Source organism: Phalacrocorax carbo, chromosome 1 (genome assembly GCF_963921805.1).
Source record: "Phalacrocorax carbo chromosome 1, bPhaCar2.1, whole genome shotgun sequence".
Classification (NCBI taxonomy): domain Eukaryota; kingdom Metazoa; phylum Chordata; class Aves; order Suliformes; family Phalacrocoracidae; genus Phalacrocorax; species Phalacrocorax carbo.
Genome location: NC_087513.1, coordinates 67,045,189 through 67,060,749, shown reverse-complemented (window position 1 = coordinate 67,060,749; position 15,561 = coordinate 67,045,189). Strand labels below are relative to the sequence as shown.

At 46.2% G+C, this 15,561-nt stretch overlaps 1 protein-coding gene across 2 annotated transcripts in view; it reads right to left on the bottom strand.

Annotated features, from left to right (window-relative positions):
* TMTC1 (transmembrane O-mannosyltransferase targeting cadherins 1) overlaps positions 1-14,672 on the bottom strand; it is a 147,813-nt gene extending 133,141 nt beyond the window's left edge. The window contains exons 1-2 of one of the 2 annotated variants that reach the window (XM_064458046.1): positions 14,284-14,672; positions 1,247-1,424 (exon numbers count right to left, since the gene is read on the bottom strand). In XM_064458046.1, the coding sequence (XP_064314116.1) occupies positions 1,247-1,424; positions 14,284-14,381 (276 nt within the window). In that variant the 5' untranslated portion in view covers positions 14,382-14,672. Of the gene's footprint in view, positions 1-1,246; positions 1,425-13,395; positions 13,857-14,283 lie in introns of those variants that run through there. The other variant, XM_064458037.1, reaches the window with a different exon arrangement.
* Positions 14,673-15,561: the final 889 nt, after the last annotated feature.

Below are 15,561 nucleotides of genomic sequence, written 5' to 3'. Positions count from 1 at the left end.
TAATTTATTCTCTTTCTGAATAATCTGAGTTTATGAGAGTTTCTTGGACATATTAATTATCTAAATCTTTTTATAAGAAAGGGAATACTGAAGAAGAATGTATAAACACTCTTTTTACTAACTATTTCAACATTCCATTTCATAAAGATCTAAAAATTGCCCATAGAGCAAATAAAAGGCCCTTTGAAATTTCTCCTCTTTTGAGATTACATAATTAAGCTATATTCAGCACCCTGGCATTTATTTTAACCTTTTTAAGTTCTGACCCAGACAAAAATAAATTCAAAGAGTGCCTCTTCTAAAACCTCCCTTATACTATAAAGCTGTATTATCAAAAGGAGCCTAGCTGATTAGTTCACAGGAGACAGCACAGGGAGTAACTGTAAAGCTCGTGGCTTTTTGTTATTAAGGTAATCTCTCCTCAAAAGTTCTCAGCCATGGCAGCCGTTTCCCTCGCTCAGTTACAAAGGCTCGTAACGAGAGCGTGTGATGTCAGTGGCATCTCAGCTAACGAGTGCATTTCTTTTTTTTCAGTATGGATAGCTAGACATTGCATTTCCTTCTCAAAGACAGCAAGACTCATTTTATCTACAGAAGCACCTCCCCACGCTAACAGACTGCAATTTTAGCATAACTATGTCTTTAAATGTTTCCTTATAACGAACACCAAAACATCCAATATGAACTGTTGCTCTGTAAACTTACCATTACATTTATCAAGCTACAAGTTTTTTTCTGAAGATGATGCTCCTAGCTTTTAACTGAAATCAATACCAAATAATCCATGGGTCGTATCACCTCTATCTGAAGGAGATCGCTCAGAATACATACTAATGCTCCCTTCATTTTTTCTCCCTTAAACTGATGACTATAGGAGATGACTAAAGGCATGCAACAATGTCCCAGCAGGACAGAGCAGCCTCACCAAGGTCTTTGGTTTCAGAAGACTCCACATTTTCATCAGCTGAATGACTGTTCGTTTATCCCCGGCATCACTGATTAGGACCGTCAATTAGAATTTAGTGCCAGAGCAAGAAGATGGCATGTATGAATACACTTTTTTCTTAATGACTTCTGCAAATTACTTTAAATATAGTATATTCCCACCTTTGTTCCTCCACAGCAAAAATCACAAGTACCATATTCTGTATGACTCAGAGGCTTCTTTAAAAAAAAAATAATTTTAAAGTATGCATTTATTTTTAGCTTCTGTGTCACCATTTTTTTGTGTGTGTCACATACTTACAGCCTCGGTGTGAATGGGATGCACAGCAAAGAACAGCGCCGTGACAAAAGCAAGTCGACAGTCCTTGAACACAGCTTTGTCACAAGTGTACATCAGCACAAGAGTCACTAGACAGTGTAAAATTACATTCACTGCATGGAAATAGAAGGGGTTCATACCAGCCAGCAAGATGTTTAACCTGTAAGGAAACAAATCAGAACGATTACCAGACTGGAGAGGTCTTCTAATAGCAGGACATCTTTCAAATACTCTAAACAATGCTTTTTGCCTGCTTTGCAGTCTTCTAGTGTAAGTGATATTAAACTAATTAGAGAAAATCACTCTCCCCCAATTTCTAAAATACACGGTTGAATTTGGCAACCTTCTTGACACCAAGCTGGGAGAGGCTTGTGCCTTCCCAGTACAGTTTACTGCAGTGAGACAATGTCTGTGCTTCCTTAGCAGCAAATAACACCATCCAAGATCAGAAGCACGGCACTTGTCCTTTTCCCCTGTTGGCACCTTCTGCGGTTGCCTCAGCCACGTAGCAGCTTTACAGTATGGGTAGTTATTTTCTACTATGGAGTAGATGCTTTCACTTGGGAACAGCGAAGACAGGGACTCGGTAAGGCACTGGAGCATCTTCTTGGTGTTACAGGCACATTTATTCCCATGTAACTTTCGGAGTATTTTCACATACTGGAGGTTAAGTATTTATTTAGCTTTACCAATATCAGGACTACACTCAGAAGCTGGTTTAATAGTTAGCATCATCTTTATAAGGACACTGATGTTAAAATAAGTTAGCTAACATCACCCAAGACTCAAGAGACAATTAGGATTCATTATTTGTGTCGATCATAAAAGCCAAATATAACAAGCTGTTATGACATTTGTTTTACAGCATGTATTAACACATTTTTCTGGTCACTGTTTTTTACAGCCAACTTGCTTAACAGCTGCCGGCAGGCTTTGCCTTACATGCAGTTGAAGATGACTCGATTCTCTTTAGAATTAACTGCATCTGTACATTTGGACAAATATATATACACACACACACACACGGTGTCACTATCTAGGGAAGACTCCATGTATGAACAAGGAATTTGGAAGTACTAATGTTAAAGGGCATTTTAAAAAAATAGACAAAGCACTCAGTGAAAACAAGACTCAATCTAAATATTTTGCATGTAGCTGTAAACACGCTAAAGGGGCAATAATCCTTCCTGTTGTTACTAACAGACTCCAGGTCTCCCATGACATACATGATGCAACAGCAAAGCCACTGAGTTGTTGCCACTATGCAAGCTACCTCAGGGTTTTTTTGTAAGACAGAGGAGGTGTGGTACGTCTGCAAGGGCCAGACAACATATGCTTTTTATAAATACTCTCTACATTCCTTACTCATAAACAACGGAGTGCTCTCTGTCCTGGGCTGCATTTTCCAGGCCAATCTAACTTTACCAGACCAGGAGACTTACTTATGCATTCCTGTTCTGCTCTCACTGGAATGTTTGTGGAGTTAATAGCTGAAACCCAGAGAGTTTGGGAAAAGAGAGATTTTAGCATGACTTGACCTCTCTCTTTGAAGTATGGGTTGATGCAGCTGCATTTTGACAAGACATCAGTCTGTGTGATTCGAGAATACATGAAGAGTTGGAGCTTTTTCTTTTTTTTTTTTTCCATTTCTCCTGCAAACCACTTTAGGGCAGCAGCATACATCACTTTCCCTCATTTCTACCAGCACAGAATGACAAACCACAACAAATATCAGTAATACACACCCAGAGTTTCAGCTGTAAATACGTGGGAACCCCCAGGCCTAAATCCTGCTTTCAGCATGCTGCAGGGAACAAGGGGCAGCACAGGGCCACCCTGCCCCAAAGCAGCCAAAGCTCCTGCTCAGAGGCACCTGCAGACGTGTGCAATGGCAGTGACCACCTGCAGGACCCGTTCTTCATACAAATAAATAATTTCTGCCTGTAAATCAGCCAGAGGGAACACAGTCATCACGACTGCATCCCCCCAAATGCCAAAATAGGCTCTGGCAACCTGATCTCTGGGGAAAGCAGATGCAAGCAGGTGAGGACAGTGAGGACAAGTATTCAGTCTATCAGGTGATACGAACCCATGCACAAAAATGTGAGAGATTCTCATTTATTTATTTATTTATTTGGCCAAGATATGAGGACCTATCACTAAAAACATGACATCCGACAACATTCTTGAAAGAAATCTTTCATTAGTCTCCATGGATCACATCTGATCACTTCCCATCCTGCAAAACAGGTCTGCTGGCAGGACAGGCAGAACCTTGTAGGGGATGGACCGTCCTGCCCCCATCAGGTCACTTATCCCAAAGGCAGTGTGTGCTCTTCATATCCGTTCTTGAGGCAAACATCAAGTCAAAAAGGCTTGTAAACTGCAAGTTACCTGATGCAAGTTATTGAAAACACTTACATAAAAGTATCAGCCTCACAGCTTGGCTATTCCCCTGTGTATTCTTTAGAAAAAAACAAAACAAAACAAAAACCAACAAAAAAGCAGAACAAAACACACATGTAACAGCACCATGGTATTCAGATAAGCCTTCCATTAAACAGCAGCAGCTGACTGCAAGCATGCCTCGGTGTATGTTTTAAATACCATCTTTGGTCATCGATGAACGCTAAATGTGAATGTGTGCAGGTGCTATATTCACACCAGCGGTTTTTGCTGCTAAAGCTCTTTGTCATAAGAAATTAGGCCACATGGCAATGAAGGAAACATTCTTTTGTCCTGAACCAATCCCAGCAGAATGATTTTGAAACGTTAGCAGTGGTTCAGTTTGTTGTATGTCAAATGGGTGAGCAAATCTGGGGCTCCAAACAGCTCTAATCCAAACTATAAGAACTTTACAAAAGCTCCCCATCACACTCATCTACCTACGGGGGGAAAAAAAGGCAGCCTACTATGGAAAGCCATATTTGTTCTACTGCAGAGCAACTACAAAGCAAATTCTGGGCAAAAGAGCAAGAAGGCATAGGTAAATCAACAAAAATAGCTTCTCCCTTCTTAAACTTTAACACCCTTACAAAGATTCAGCCTTGTCTTTGTTTACTGGCAGCAGTACTACCATGCAGTTGTACAGTTGTTATACACAGTATACAGCTCAGCAGACAAAGTAGAACAGAGATAGGAATCTCAAAATTAAGAAGTGGTGTTTCTCCAACATTTCATTCATGAACAGAAGCTCTGACACAGTAACTCTGTTATGGGAGAGGAGGTTTGTCCTTATGTTTCCATATCTAAACTAGCTCACCACCATCTCAGACAAGGAGGTTTTTCCTCAGGGGAGATGCCCACAAAACACTCTGAGAAGAGCTCTGCATTGCTTCAACACCTCTGCTGTAAGAGCCCTTGGAGGCAAAGAGTGTGCTAAGCCTTCTGAGACATGGTGAATGGTAGTTCAAATGCAAAGGTCCTCAAAAGGCCCAGGGGAAAGGAGAGGAAGAAGCAGTCTCTCGATACTCTTGATACTTGACATTGTCAGTTGTCTTCTAACAGAGCTCATCAGCATCACGCAAGCCACCACCAAAATAAAAGTTCATTACACGTATCCCAACACTGATCACATGGCCCACCAGGGTGGAGAAGGCTGCACTGTAACATGTATTCAAGCCAAGACTCTTGTCCCAACACCAGTCTCTGTGTCCAAGTGTTGCAGCCTGTGTGATTTAGAGTGTCACACCCAAGGCAGAGCACTGCCAAAACTGCTTGCCCAAGCAGAAGGTACACCAAAATAAGAGGCATATGCCCTAACAAAGAAACCCCTTGATTTGTTAAGGCTAGTGGATGTTTTCCAGGAACGACAGTGTACCTGGAACACCCACCTACAACAGCATTTTCGTTCCTCCACCATCCGCTCCAGGAAAAAGGATTACATAGCTCTGCTCTCAGTAAAAGACTTTCACAGGCATCAGCTGTTGAAGGTACACTGAGTAAAGCTTATAAAAGAGCTCTCCAGAAGCAAGCAAATCACTCTTGCTCTTAAAAGAAAAAGCAACATCTACCAATACCCACAGTTAACTACTTGCCTCCCTCCCTCTCCCCGGCACAGCTGCCTCATTCAAAGAACAGCACTTGTAGAGCAGGGACCATGCAACACGCTACCCTCAAGCCACGGGCACTTACTCCTCTTCTAGATCAGCCGTCAAGCAGGAGCGTACCTCCTTGGACAAGCAATTCCGCATACAGAGGGCCTCGAAATTGAGTAGGATTCGGTGACTTCGTCCTCACAGACCCAGAACCAGAGGGGTCTATGCTGCAAGAATACAAGCTCACCGAAAAATCCTGTACTTATCCATTTACGGTATATAATCACCAGCACCCCCAGGCTCTAATATAGTGCTTTTTATCCACTTGTACACACGAAGATTCATTCAACCTTTTTTTAAAGCCTCTTATGATTTAATAATATTGTAATCCATAATTGGAAAGTTTCTCTTTTTATAGACTTCATTATTATCCCTGGGCAGCTCTTGTTTAGTTTAATCTGTTTTATTATTTTCAAAAGACTAACAAAAAACACAACATGTTATGAAATAGAAATGCACAGGATAATAATGGTAATTTGTTATAGCAAGTAACACTTAATGGAAAGTCTCAGAGCATCCCACACCTCATAAAACCCCCACAGTTTTTAAAGAGGAAAGCTCACATGCAGATTTATATAAATTAATCTAACATAGAAGGATGGATTAAGTTTCCTGTGTTCTTCCCTTCCTTTTGGAATTGTGTGATATAAATGACTAACTTGATGCAAACTAATGCCTGATTTCGGTGCCCGGTGGAATCTCCTTATAAACTCCACAGATGCATCTACTATGTGCCAGGAAAATGAGCGTTTGCACTCCAAAAATGGTGCAGCTGCATCAGCTTCAATAATGGTTGAAGCTCGATGTGGAAATAGCTCAAAGATTAATGAAAAACCTGCAGCAGGAAAAAGAAAATAAGCCCCCTTTGCAGCAGCATTCGTGCAATGGCCAAAAGAAGCAGAGCAGAGTTTCCGCTGCGGTGCGGCAGCACTTTGTGTTGATAATCTTTTTATAGTACAACACCTCAGAATTAAATGGACAATAAGGCTTAAATGCTTTGTTGCTTGATTTGCTATAGCAGGGATGGGTGAGAAGACAGAGACCATATCAATTCCCAAGCTACAGCAGTTCCCTGTGAGCACAACAGTCATCACTTCCAACAGCACTAGTTAAGTGTTGGCATTCAAAGCAGGTTATTGCCTTACAGCACAGTTAGGAAAAGAAAACAGAAATCACAATTAGACTGAGAAGCAACAGCACCTTGGAAGCAGCAAATAAGTCAGGGCAGAAATTTCTAGTGAAACCCTAGAAAGCATGGTTCAGTGATCACTCCTGTGTTAAGAATACAGAGAGCATCATTCATACAGCTTTAGATTTGTCTCCACAAACAGCCTTGGAAAATTAAAAAAAGCCAGATTATGACAATTTACAAGCTGACAAACCAGGTGTCATTTTACCTAGATTTTGAAAAGTGAGTTTGTCTTCAAAATTATCCTTGAGTATTGTTTCGGCAAGAGCAATGCACTGAAGGAAACTAACATCTCAAAGAACCCTAGCAGCCATCGAGCAGTCCTCCCCTGAGCACTGAGAGAGTAAGAGATGGGACAAGATGAAGAACCAAGCTAGAATGGTTGCTCTTCAAGAAAATAAAACAACACTGACAGAAATTTAGTCTAAAGTTATTAGGCCTACGAAGAGAATATTTCCAACTGGGTAAGAGAGTTTTTCCACCAAATTTAAAATAAGTTTGGTAATCTTTCAGCTCAAGCTGCAGACCACAGAGGAAGTGCCATTTTAATATACACACACAAAAAAAACCCCACCACAAAAACACACCATTCCCAAGAATAATGAGTGAAAAGGGAACAGCTCTTTTTCTCTTCTCTTAGATTTAAGAGACAATAAATGAGAAAGCCCAGAGAGCAGTCAGAAACACAGCAAGTAAATGCAGAGAAATGCCTTTAGCTAACCAGCAACAGCCAGAGCACTTTATTTTCATGGACTCTAAAGAGTATTGACAGGGATGCTCCTGTGGGGAAGAAGGCTGGTCCAAAGCTGAGCCTTTTAGGTAAAAGAAGACAAAAGAAAATTAAGGGTGACATTGGTGCAAGGGGAATAGGATGCCAGATGAGAGAAAATCCCCAGGAATTGGGAGGTGTTAAACAGAGACAAAACACCATTGAAGCAAGCAGCAAATATAGGCATGACAGGAGTCACATCAGCCAAGTCCTTCAGGAAAATCTGCTTGGACCTTTTAGTGAGCTCTTCTCCTCAAAATAAAAGGCTTTTAATTCAAGAGACAGACAAATTTTATTAAAGACTGAGAAGACATCATGACTAGGCAGAAGTTCAACATGTTTTGCACACACCTCTTCTCCTGGGCAGATCCTCACCTCTGGGCTTGGCTGCAAGCAGTACAGACCCCCAGCAGGGTCTGTGCCCTCCCTCCCTGGACAGGGAGCTTCCCCAGACCCTCCCCAGGAGTCCTGCCCTCCTTCCAGGGAGTACAAGCAACCCTGTGAGTCCCACTAGAGAAACACTGTCCAACATACAGCCAAAAAAAAATCAGACACCTGCTACAAAAATTACATTCATGGCAGGGGGGGATAGGCAGGATGACTTCTGTGCACCTGGAACTAGGCAAAAAATAAGCTTTGAGGCACACCCACCCTCGCCCAGACCAGAAATGGCAGCAAGGCACTCTGCTCTGGGACAGAAGGAAAGCTTATATGACTAGGAATGTGTCCGTATATTCCAACTATAACACAACCAGTCTAATAAAAACAACTGCCTCTTTTCACAAACTCCACGTCTCCCAGTGTGGCTACGCCAGTACTACATCAGTTTCATGGCAGGTGTCACAGTATCAGTATGGAGAGTGATTGCTATAGCTAGGGTAGAAATATTTAACTAAGCTGTAGAGGAGAAATACTGACACAAACTTAAACATTGTGATATTGCCCTAATATAGATGTACAGGGTGAAGAAAATACTTGTGCACAGTGTATTTAACCTGACACATTATAGCTCCACTATATTACCCTGTGATGTCGAAATGTAATATAGCATTAAATCAAGAACAAATAAAATCTAAGGACTTTTTTTTTTTTGATTCCCTGGTTTGCTTTGGTTTTCTTAAGCTCCCTGTCCTTGAAACTCATGCCACTGACACAGCTGAGAAAACAGAAGGATCAGCTGTAAGCAACTAGATAGATCAGAAGGTTGGCAGCGAATTATTGAATTAGTTCTCTCTTTGGCTATGTATTTACATCTAACCCAAGCTCACAGTCACTTAAGGCTTTGATGCGAAGCCACTAGTAGTCTGACATTAGGCTCTCTGTGCCCGCACAGAATACTGAACCATTGCTGAAGGGTCCCATTTACTTCCTAGGCATGTACGTACCCAAGCCATCACTCGCTAGCAGCCTTGGTGGGCAGCCCTGGAGGGTCACCCGTTCTGCAGTCAGCAGCTGAGCACAGCCTGGACTTCTTAATTTAACTTGTTCCCCATTTTTTGCAGCCAGAGTAATAGAAGGATGAGTCTATGCATACACTGTGTGTCTATGTCTCTTCTGGTGGGAGAGCTGTGCTCCCCTTTACAGCTTGTCTCCCCCAGCCCCTCTCCTCCTGGGCCACCACAGCCACCCAGCAGCAGCCAGAGTGGGCACTCTTACACCCTTCCATGGAGGCAAGCACATTCCCAGCGAACAGTCACTTCCACCTCCTTCAAGGAAGGCCAGGTATCTCCTGTGCTTGTCCAGCCAGCATCATCCTCCCAAGCCTCTGCCATGGCCACACGGCCTAGACCTGCCACTACCTTTTCCTCTTCACCCAGTCTTTTGTCCCTGGTGAGCTGTTACTTGAGGCACTTCCCTCACCAGCACCTGCCTTGGCAGTGCCCTCCATCCCGCTGCCAAAGAGGCTGAGCAGCCAGGGCCTTCACTTCTTGGCCACCTGCAAAACCAGGAAGCTGATCTCTGATTAAAAGTCTTTAAAACTTGGCATTAGGGTTTTTCAAAAGGCTTCGTTCTCACAATCTCCTACCACTGCACACCTTCAGGCCAAGTCTGCTCACTACATCAAATGTCCATCACCTGTTTGCTTCTGGACTTGAAAAATCTATCTAAACAGGGATTTGGCAGACAGGGAGAGAAAGAGGGAGGTAGACAGCATTGAGGATTGCACCTTCTGCTTCAACAGCCGAGACACATTTTTGCAAAACCACTGGAACAAAGGAATAACTTCAGCGCTACTGAGGCAATAAATGATTCACTGAACTTCTGTTAGTGGAGACAAGGTGTAAGACAGAAAGCACACAGTTTAAATATAAAATCCTGTGTGAATTATAGAACTGGCAGTTCTTTTTCTTTTTTTCCCTCTTTTCCACCTTTCATCTTACTGGCAGTTTTTTCTTTTTTTTTTTTTCTCCTCTTTTCCATATAAAATGTTAACATGAAAGGTGGAAGACACCAAGAAATAGTATACCCTATCCAAAAAGTCACCTTCTTTAGAAAGAAGTATATCGAATCACTTCTTAGAAAACAGCTGCAGGTAAACGTCTGAGTGGCAGCACTAGAGAAGAGAACATGAAGTAAGTTTTTCCCTAAGGACTATGCGAAACCATTGCCTATCGTCTCAGCTCCAGTGCAGATGAGGAGTTGTGCTAGACCTGTCACCTAACAGTTACCCATGTACAATAGGAATGTTTCTGAACCAACTAGTTTTAACACTTCTTTACTTTACTGAAGTCAGGAGAAAAGGTGAGAGAAGTTCAAAGACGCAAAGCAAACATCATTTAATTCAACAGTTTGTGTGCTGGCTTTTTTCCCCTTCTGATGTTAACCCACACAAACCAATGGGAATATTTTAAGTTTTGCTTAACAGTTCCAGTAACACGGGCCACTCTTATTTTCCTCTGATCATTCATACTGACAGATCCAGAGTGAATGTCAAATACTTAAGCTCTTTTCACTGTTTGGCTCCAGAGCATTCACCTACTGGCATGAGGACTGCCTTTTCATATTTCCAATACGGGAGGGACACTGAACTACTGTTACAAAATTTCAGCAATGTCTGCTTAAGATTTTTCTGACAGACAGGTGATAATTTTTTTTTAGTTGAGATAATTTTAAGAATACGTAACATATATATAGGATATGTTCGGCCTAACGAAAACTCCGCAGGGCATCATGAGTCCTTCTTCTTACTTTCGCAGCCACAAAGTTTCTGTAGATCGATAGATCTGTAGATATAAATTTCAGCCCACCCTTCACATCTGTTCTGTGCATGCAGTTTGGAGATCTCCCAGATTTTTAATCTTAGCATGGCAAGACTCAAAACAAGCCTTTCCAGATGAAAGCTTAACGCAGCAGAAGCACAGCCACCAGGCAGGTATAAAGAATCATACTACTATTAAAATGCCTTGGATTTGACCAAACTAGCACAACAACAACAAAAAAGAAATAAAATAAAACAACCGAATTAAAAAAAAATTTAAAAGACCAGAATTACTTGGTTCCCACTTCCCTTCCTCAGCAAGATCCTGCAAAGCAGACATCACAGTTTTTTCAAGTGGATGCACTAAATTCTGACAAAAGTCTTATCATTCATTTCCATTCTGTTAAAAGTACATTTCTGTTGAGCATTTTCCAAGCATCAGGATAAATCTTTTCCTTCTGCAGGAGGATAGAGAGCAACCAGCAACCTCCTGCTGGACAAGGCAGGGGTGGATGGCTCAGGCAAGCAGAGCATGGGCTCAACCACCGGCTCAGTGTCATTTGGCAAGAGCTCCCTGCAGCCTCTTCGGAAGCACTGGGTTTGGAGGATCCACTTCACTTAGATCTTAACGTCTTCCTCTGACACCTGGCTGGTAGAAATGAAATGGGAAGAATGTGGAAACTGGAGGGTTGGAAGGTTATTTGGGACACGGTGGAAATAATCTTCCTCAGCAGTCAGGGAAGATAAACGATTCCTTCCCTATTCCAAATGCAATGCCAAGTGGTGAACAAATGACTCTGCCTTTAACCCTATGTCTTAGCTGTATGGTTATTATAAACACTAGAGGATGAAATCTTGCTCACAAAATTAGACTCACTAATTTCCAAAAAAGACTAGATGGGGACGGCACTTCATCTTTTCGTCTTTTTTTTTTTTTTTTACATCACCCCCCCCCTTTAAATAGCAAAGGTAAAACCAGTTCAGAGTCAAGATGTGTAAACGAGAACTAAAGTATTTAGTTTCCATTCCGTTATTAAAGTTTAAGATTCTTTTGCTAATTAGCATAACGTAACCTCAGTCCCGCAACCTGATCTAAGAGGCCAAGTCTAGCACCAATACCACGTGCAATGTTGTCAGTGGTGATACAGGCAGGTTCACCCACCTCTCAAATTACCCCCAGATATACTGCTGGAGGAATGGATTAATCAGATGCACCAGTTTGGCCGGACACCCGATGGAGAAAGCACTCCACATACACAAAGCTGGCTCTGCCCTTGGCTGCCTACATCTCCTTCACTCTCTACAGAAACCTGACAAGGGCCCCTTGGACAGGAAGGTACAAAACCCGTCCTAAACACTCCAGTTTACCAGCATCTGTGCTGATCACAGGTTTGCTTCATCGGGAACACTCCCCGCAACGTGTCCACCCCGCCCTACTTCCCCGGACAGCCGACACCGACTGCTCTCGGCTCCGAGGCCACCCTTACCACCGAAGGGCAGCAAGTGCTCTGTGGCAGTGCCGAAGGGATGCCACGTTCCCTGAAACTGCTCTCGCCTCACAAAAACCACATTATTTTCAGAGAGTTGATGAAATGTTATTTATAAATCGGGTATTTTAACGAATAGCTACTCAATTAGCAGAGTCAACCAGGCTCCAGTAACACCTCCTCCTGGCATATTTAGCGCTGTCTATACAGTTAGCTCCTCATGCCTGCCGTAGGTTTGTAACGAGCATCTACCGATCACTTCCAAACAGGACCCTAGTGCTAAACATCACCCAGCTACACTAGCTCTTCAGCAGCTTCCTGCAAACGCCCGAATCATTTTTAAACGCTAAAATGTGGTAAACATTCACTGTCATTTATGTTTCATCAGACTAAAAAGAGAACAAGCTAATGGAAAGGATGACAGACTGTGTGGATCGTAAGTAAGCTGATCTGCTACAAATTATTCTCCTCGGAGCGAGAGGGAGGGAGGGAGGGAGAGAGAGAGAGAGAGGCAGGCATCTGGGTCTTCCTTCTAGGATTAGCAGTGATAACTGTCAGTTACTTCGCCGCTACCCAACTTCTCTTTATTCCTGCAAAACCGAAACTCCTCCTCAACAACTCTGCCGGGTCCACAGGGAACATCTGAAGCAGGCGAGGCTGGCGGGGAACTCCGCGGCTGACATGAGAGGCTTGCAGCTGCCAGGCTGGCTGCAAGGAACGCCGCGCTATCCTTGAGGCAGACCCCGTCGCTTAGCGTTGAAATGAAAGGTAGGGATGACTATGGGTCTGCTCCAAAACAGCACCGGGGAAGTTTCTGGCATGATCATTCCATTGGAGAGAAAAGTACCGGAGATAAAGCGGAGGGATGAGCAAGAGGAGCAACTCGGGCAGAATAAGATTTGAACACCCTTCTCTGAGCTCTCCGAAACGCTCAGTTTTCCCTTTTATCCGTTTACTTTATCCCTTCCCTTTATCCCCTTCCCCCGGCAGCCTGGGGAAGAGGCGCCACCTGTTCCCAGACCGGGAGGGAAGCGGGGCACCGGCCGGGAGAGCGGCGGGCTCCCCCGGAGCGGCTCCTCATCGCTCCTCTCCCCCGGGGAGCTTCCGCCGGGCCGGGCCGGGCCGGGCGGCGGGACCGCCCCGGCGGCAGCGGGCGGCCGAGCCCCCCGCCCGCCCCCGGGGCACACCCCGTCCCACACAGCTCCGGGCAGAAATGCTGAATCACGAAGCCGAGGACGCGGGACGGGAGGCGACGGTGCCGAGGGCGGCGGGGGGGGGGGGGAGCTCCCCCTGAACCCCGCCCGGGGGGTCACGCCTCTCCCTCAGCTCCGGGAGAGGGGCCGGGCGGCGGAGGGGGAGCCCCGGTGCGGCGCCGGCGGCGGGCACTTACTTGAAGGTGAGGACGCAGAGGGGCCGGTAGGACTTGTGGCTAGTGTTCTCGGCCATCCGCTTGCCCCAGAAGTCGTTGGCGAAGGCGGCGGCCACGGGGGCGGCCGCCCGCACGTCGGGGTTGTTCACGATGGCCCAGACGTCGTCGTGCACGAACTCGCCCCGCAGGGAGTTGCCGTAGCAGAGGGCGCACAGCACCGCCAGCACCGCCGCCGCCGCCGCCGCCGCCCCGCCGCGCCGCCCGCCCGCCGACGGGGACGGGCTGGGGGGCGGCGCGGCTCGGTCCCGGCTGCGGGAGCCCGGCGCCGAGCCCGTCACCATGGCGCGGGTGCGGGGCGCCGCGCTGGCTGCCCCGGCTCCGGCTCCCCCGGCTCCGCCGCCGCGGCGCGGGCAGGCAGCGGCGCCCGCATGGTGCGGGGCGGGCAGCGGCACCGCCGCCGGCCACTCGCGCTCTGCCGAGGCGCTGCCTGCCCGGCTGCAAATAAACAGCGGCCGCCTCCCCGCGCCATCCCTCCTCCTCCTCCTCTTCCTCCTCCTCCTCCTCCTCCCCCCCCACCCCCCTCACGCATGCTCCTTGCCGCGCTGTCACCCCCGCCGCCACCTCAGCCCGTCGGCGCGGTGGGCTCTGCCCGGGGTGGCCCCCGCACGCCGCGGGGGGAGACACACCCCCCCCCCCCGGCACGGCACGGCAGCACCCACGCGCGGCCGTGCTGCGGGACTGGGTGCAGAGCCGTGGGGCGGCGGGTCGCCCCCGTCACTCGTGGGAGACAGGTGCGAGGCTGCCCGCTGCCAGCGCCTCTGCCGTCCCCGCCGCGGGCATCCCCCGCCGCGGGCATCCCCCGCCACGGCCGGTCGCGCCAGCATCAGCCTCCCCGTGGGTCACACTCACCTGGGCAGTGGGAACGTCCCAGCCGGCTCCACGGCACCCACAGTATCGATGCTGGTCCACAGCATCAGCGCTGGTTCACGCCATCCAGGCTGCAGCATCACCTGTGCCAAACAGACCCCACCGTGCCCTGCTGGTGGGGAAGGCGTTTTGGTGCCATGGAACTTGGTTTTCTCTACTCTGGTCCATCACCTGTCCCTTTTCCAAAATCACTGGAGAGCTGCCTTCTCCAAAACATTATTCTGATGACTGCAGCATGTCCATCCCCTGCCATACACGACCTTTCTTGTGTTAGTGACAACTCCCAGTAAGTTTCGCTTACAGAAAGTTCATGTTCAGATCACCTACTCAGCCACGTGTGAAAGGTATGTGGCCATGTCTTTTTTGGAAAACAGAAAAACAAAATACTCTCTTAATGCTTTTTGCTGTTTAAATAAAACCTTCTGCTTATAACCAAAGAAATAACACCGCTTAGCAAAGCAGCTTAGATTCAATTAGCTGAATGAAGATACTGGACATACTCTGAATTTGCTCCTCAAAAAAGATATGCTGAGCACGGTTCAGCACCAGCCTGTGCAGCTGCAAGCTGCTCTGTGCGTGCGTGTGTGTGTGTGTGCCTGTGTGTGGGAAAACGAGGGGAGCGGAAGCCATAAGAGTTCATACAGGCTGCTCGGGGCGAGCCCTCTCCAGGAATGCTTTTTCCCCCAGCATATTTGGCACTTTGAGTGATCTGGTATTTTCCAAGTGCAACAGCACAGGCTTTTCAGATGCACTTTTGTCATAGCTAAAAATAACCATTAACTCCGACTAGGACAGCATGTTTACATCCGGGACAGAAGGAAACTCCACCAGAAGCAGGGCCATCACTCAAACTTTCCTTTTAAGTGGCTGATGAAATTTTGGCAGTCAGCTCCTCGGAGCTTTCCCCAGCATGGGAGACCGGTCGTGGTGGTGCATTGGTATTCATTTCCACCAAAGTTTTGAAGCTTGGGCACGTAAAGGTAGGCTGCAACATCTGTGCCTGGGCACAGAAAGCGAAACAGCCTTGTATCTAGAGGCACTGAAGTACCAAAGTCCGCAAGTGTCCAGCAGCTCTGGAAATTATTGCAGACCTGCCTAAAAGGTGGAACTGGGACTTTTTGTTCACGTAAATTAAAATGGTGACAATTACTGAGAGGAGGAATGAGGGGATGGACTGTAATGTTGGTGAAAGCAAAAACAACGTGTAAGACTTAAAAGTTGAAACTGCCTTACAGTAGACTCCAAGTAACATTTGAAACC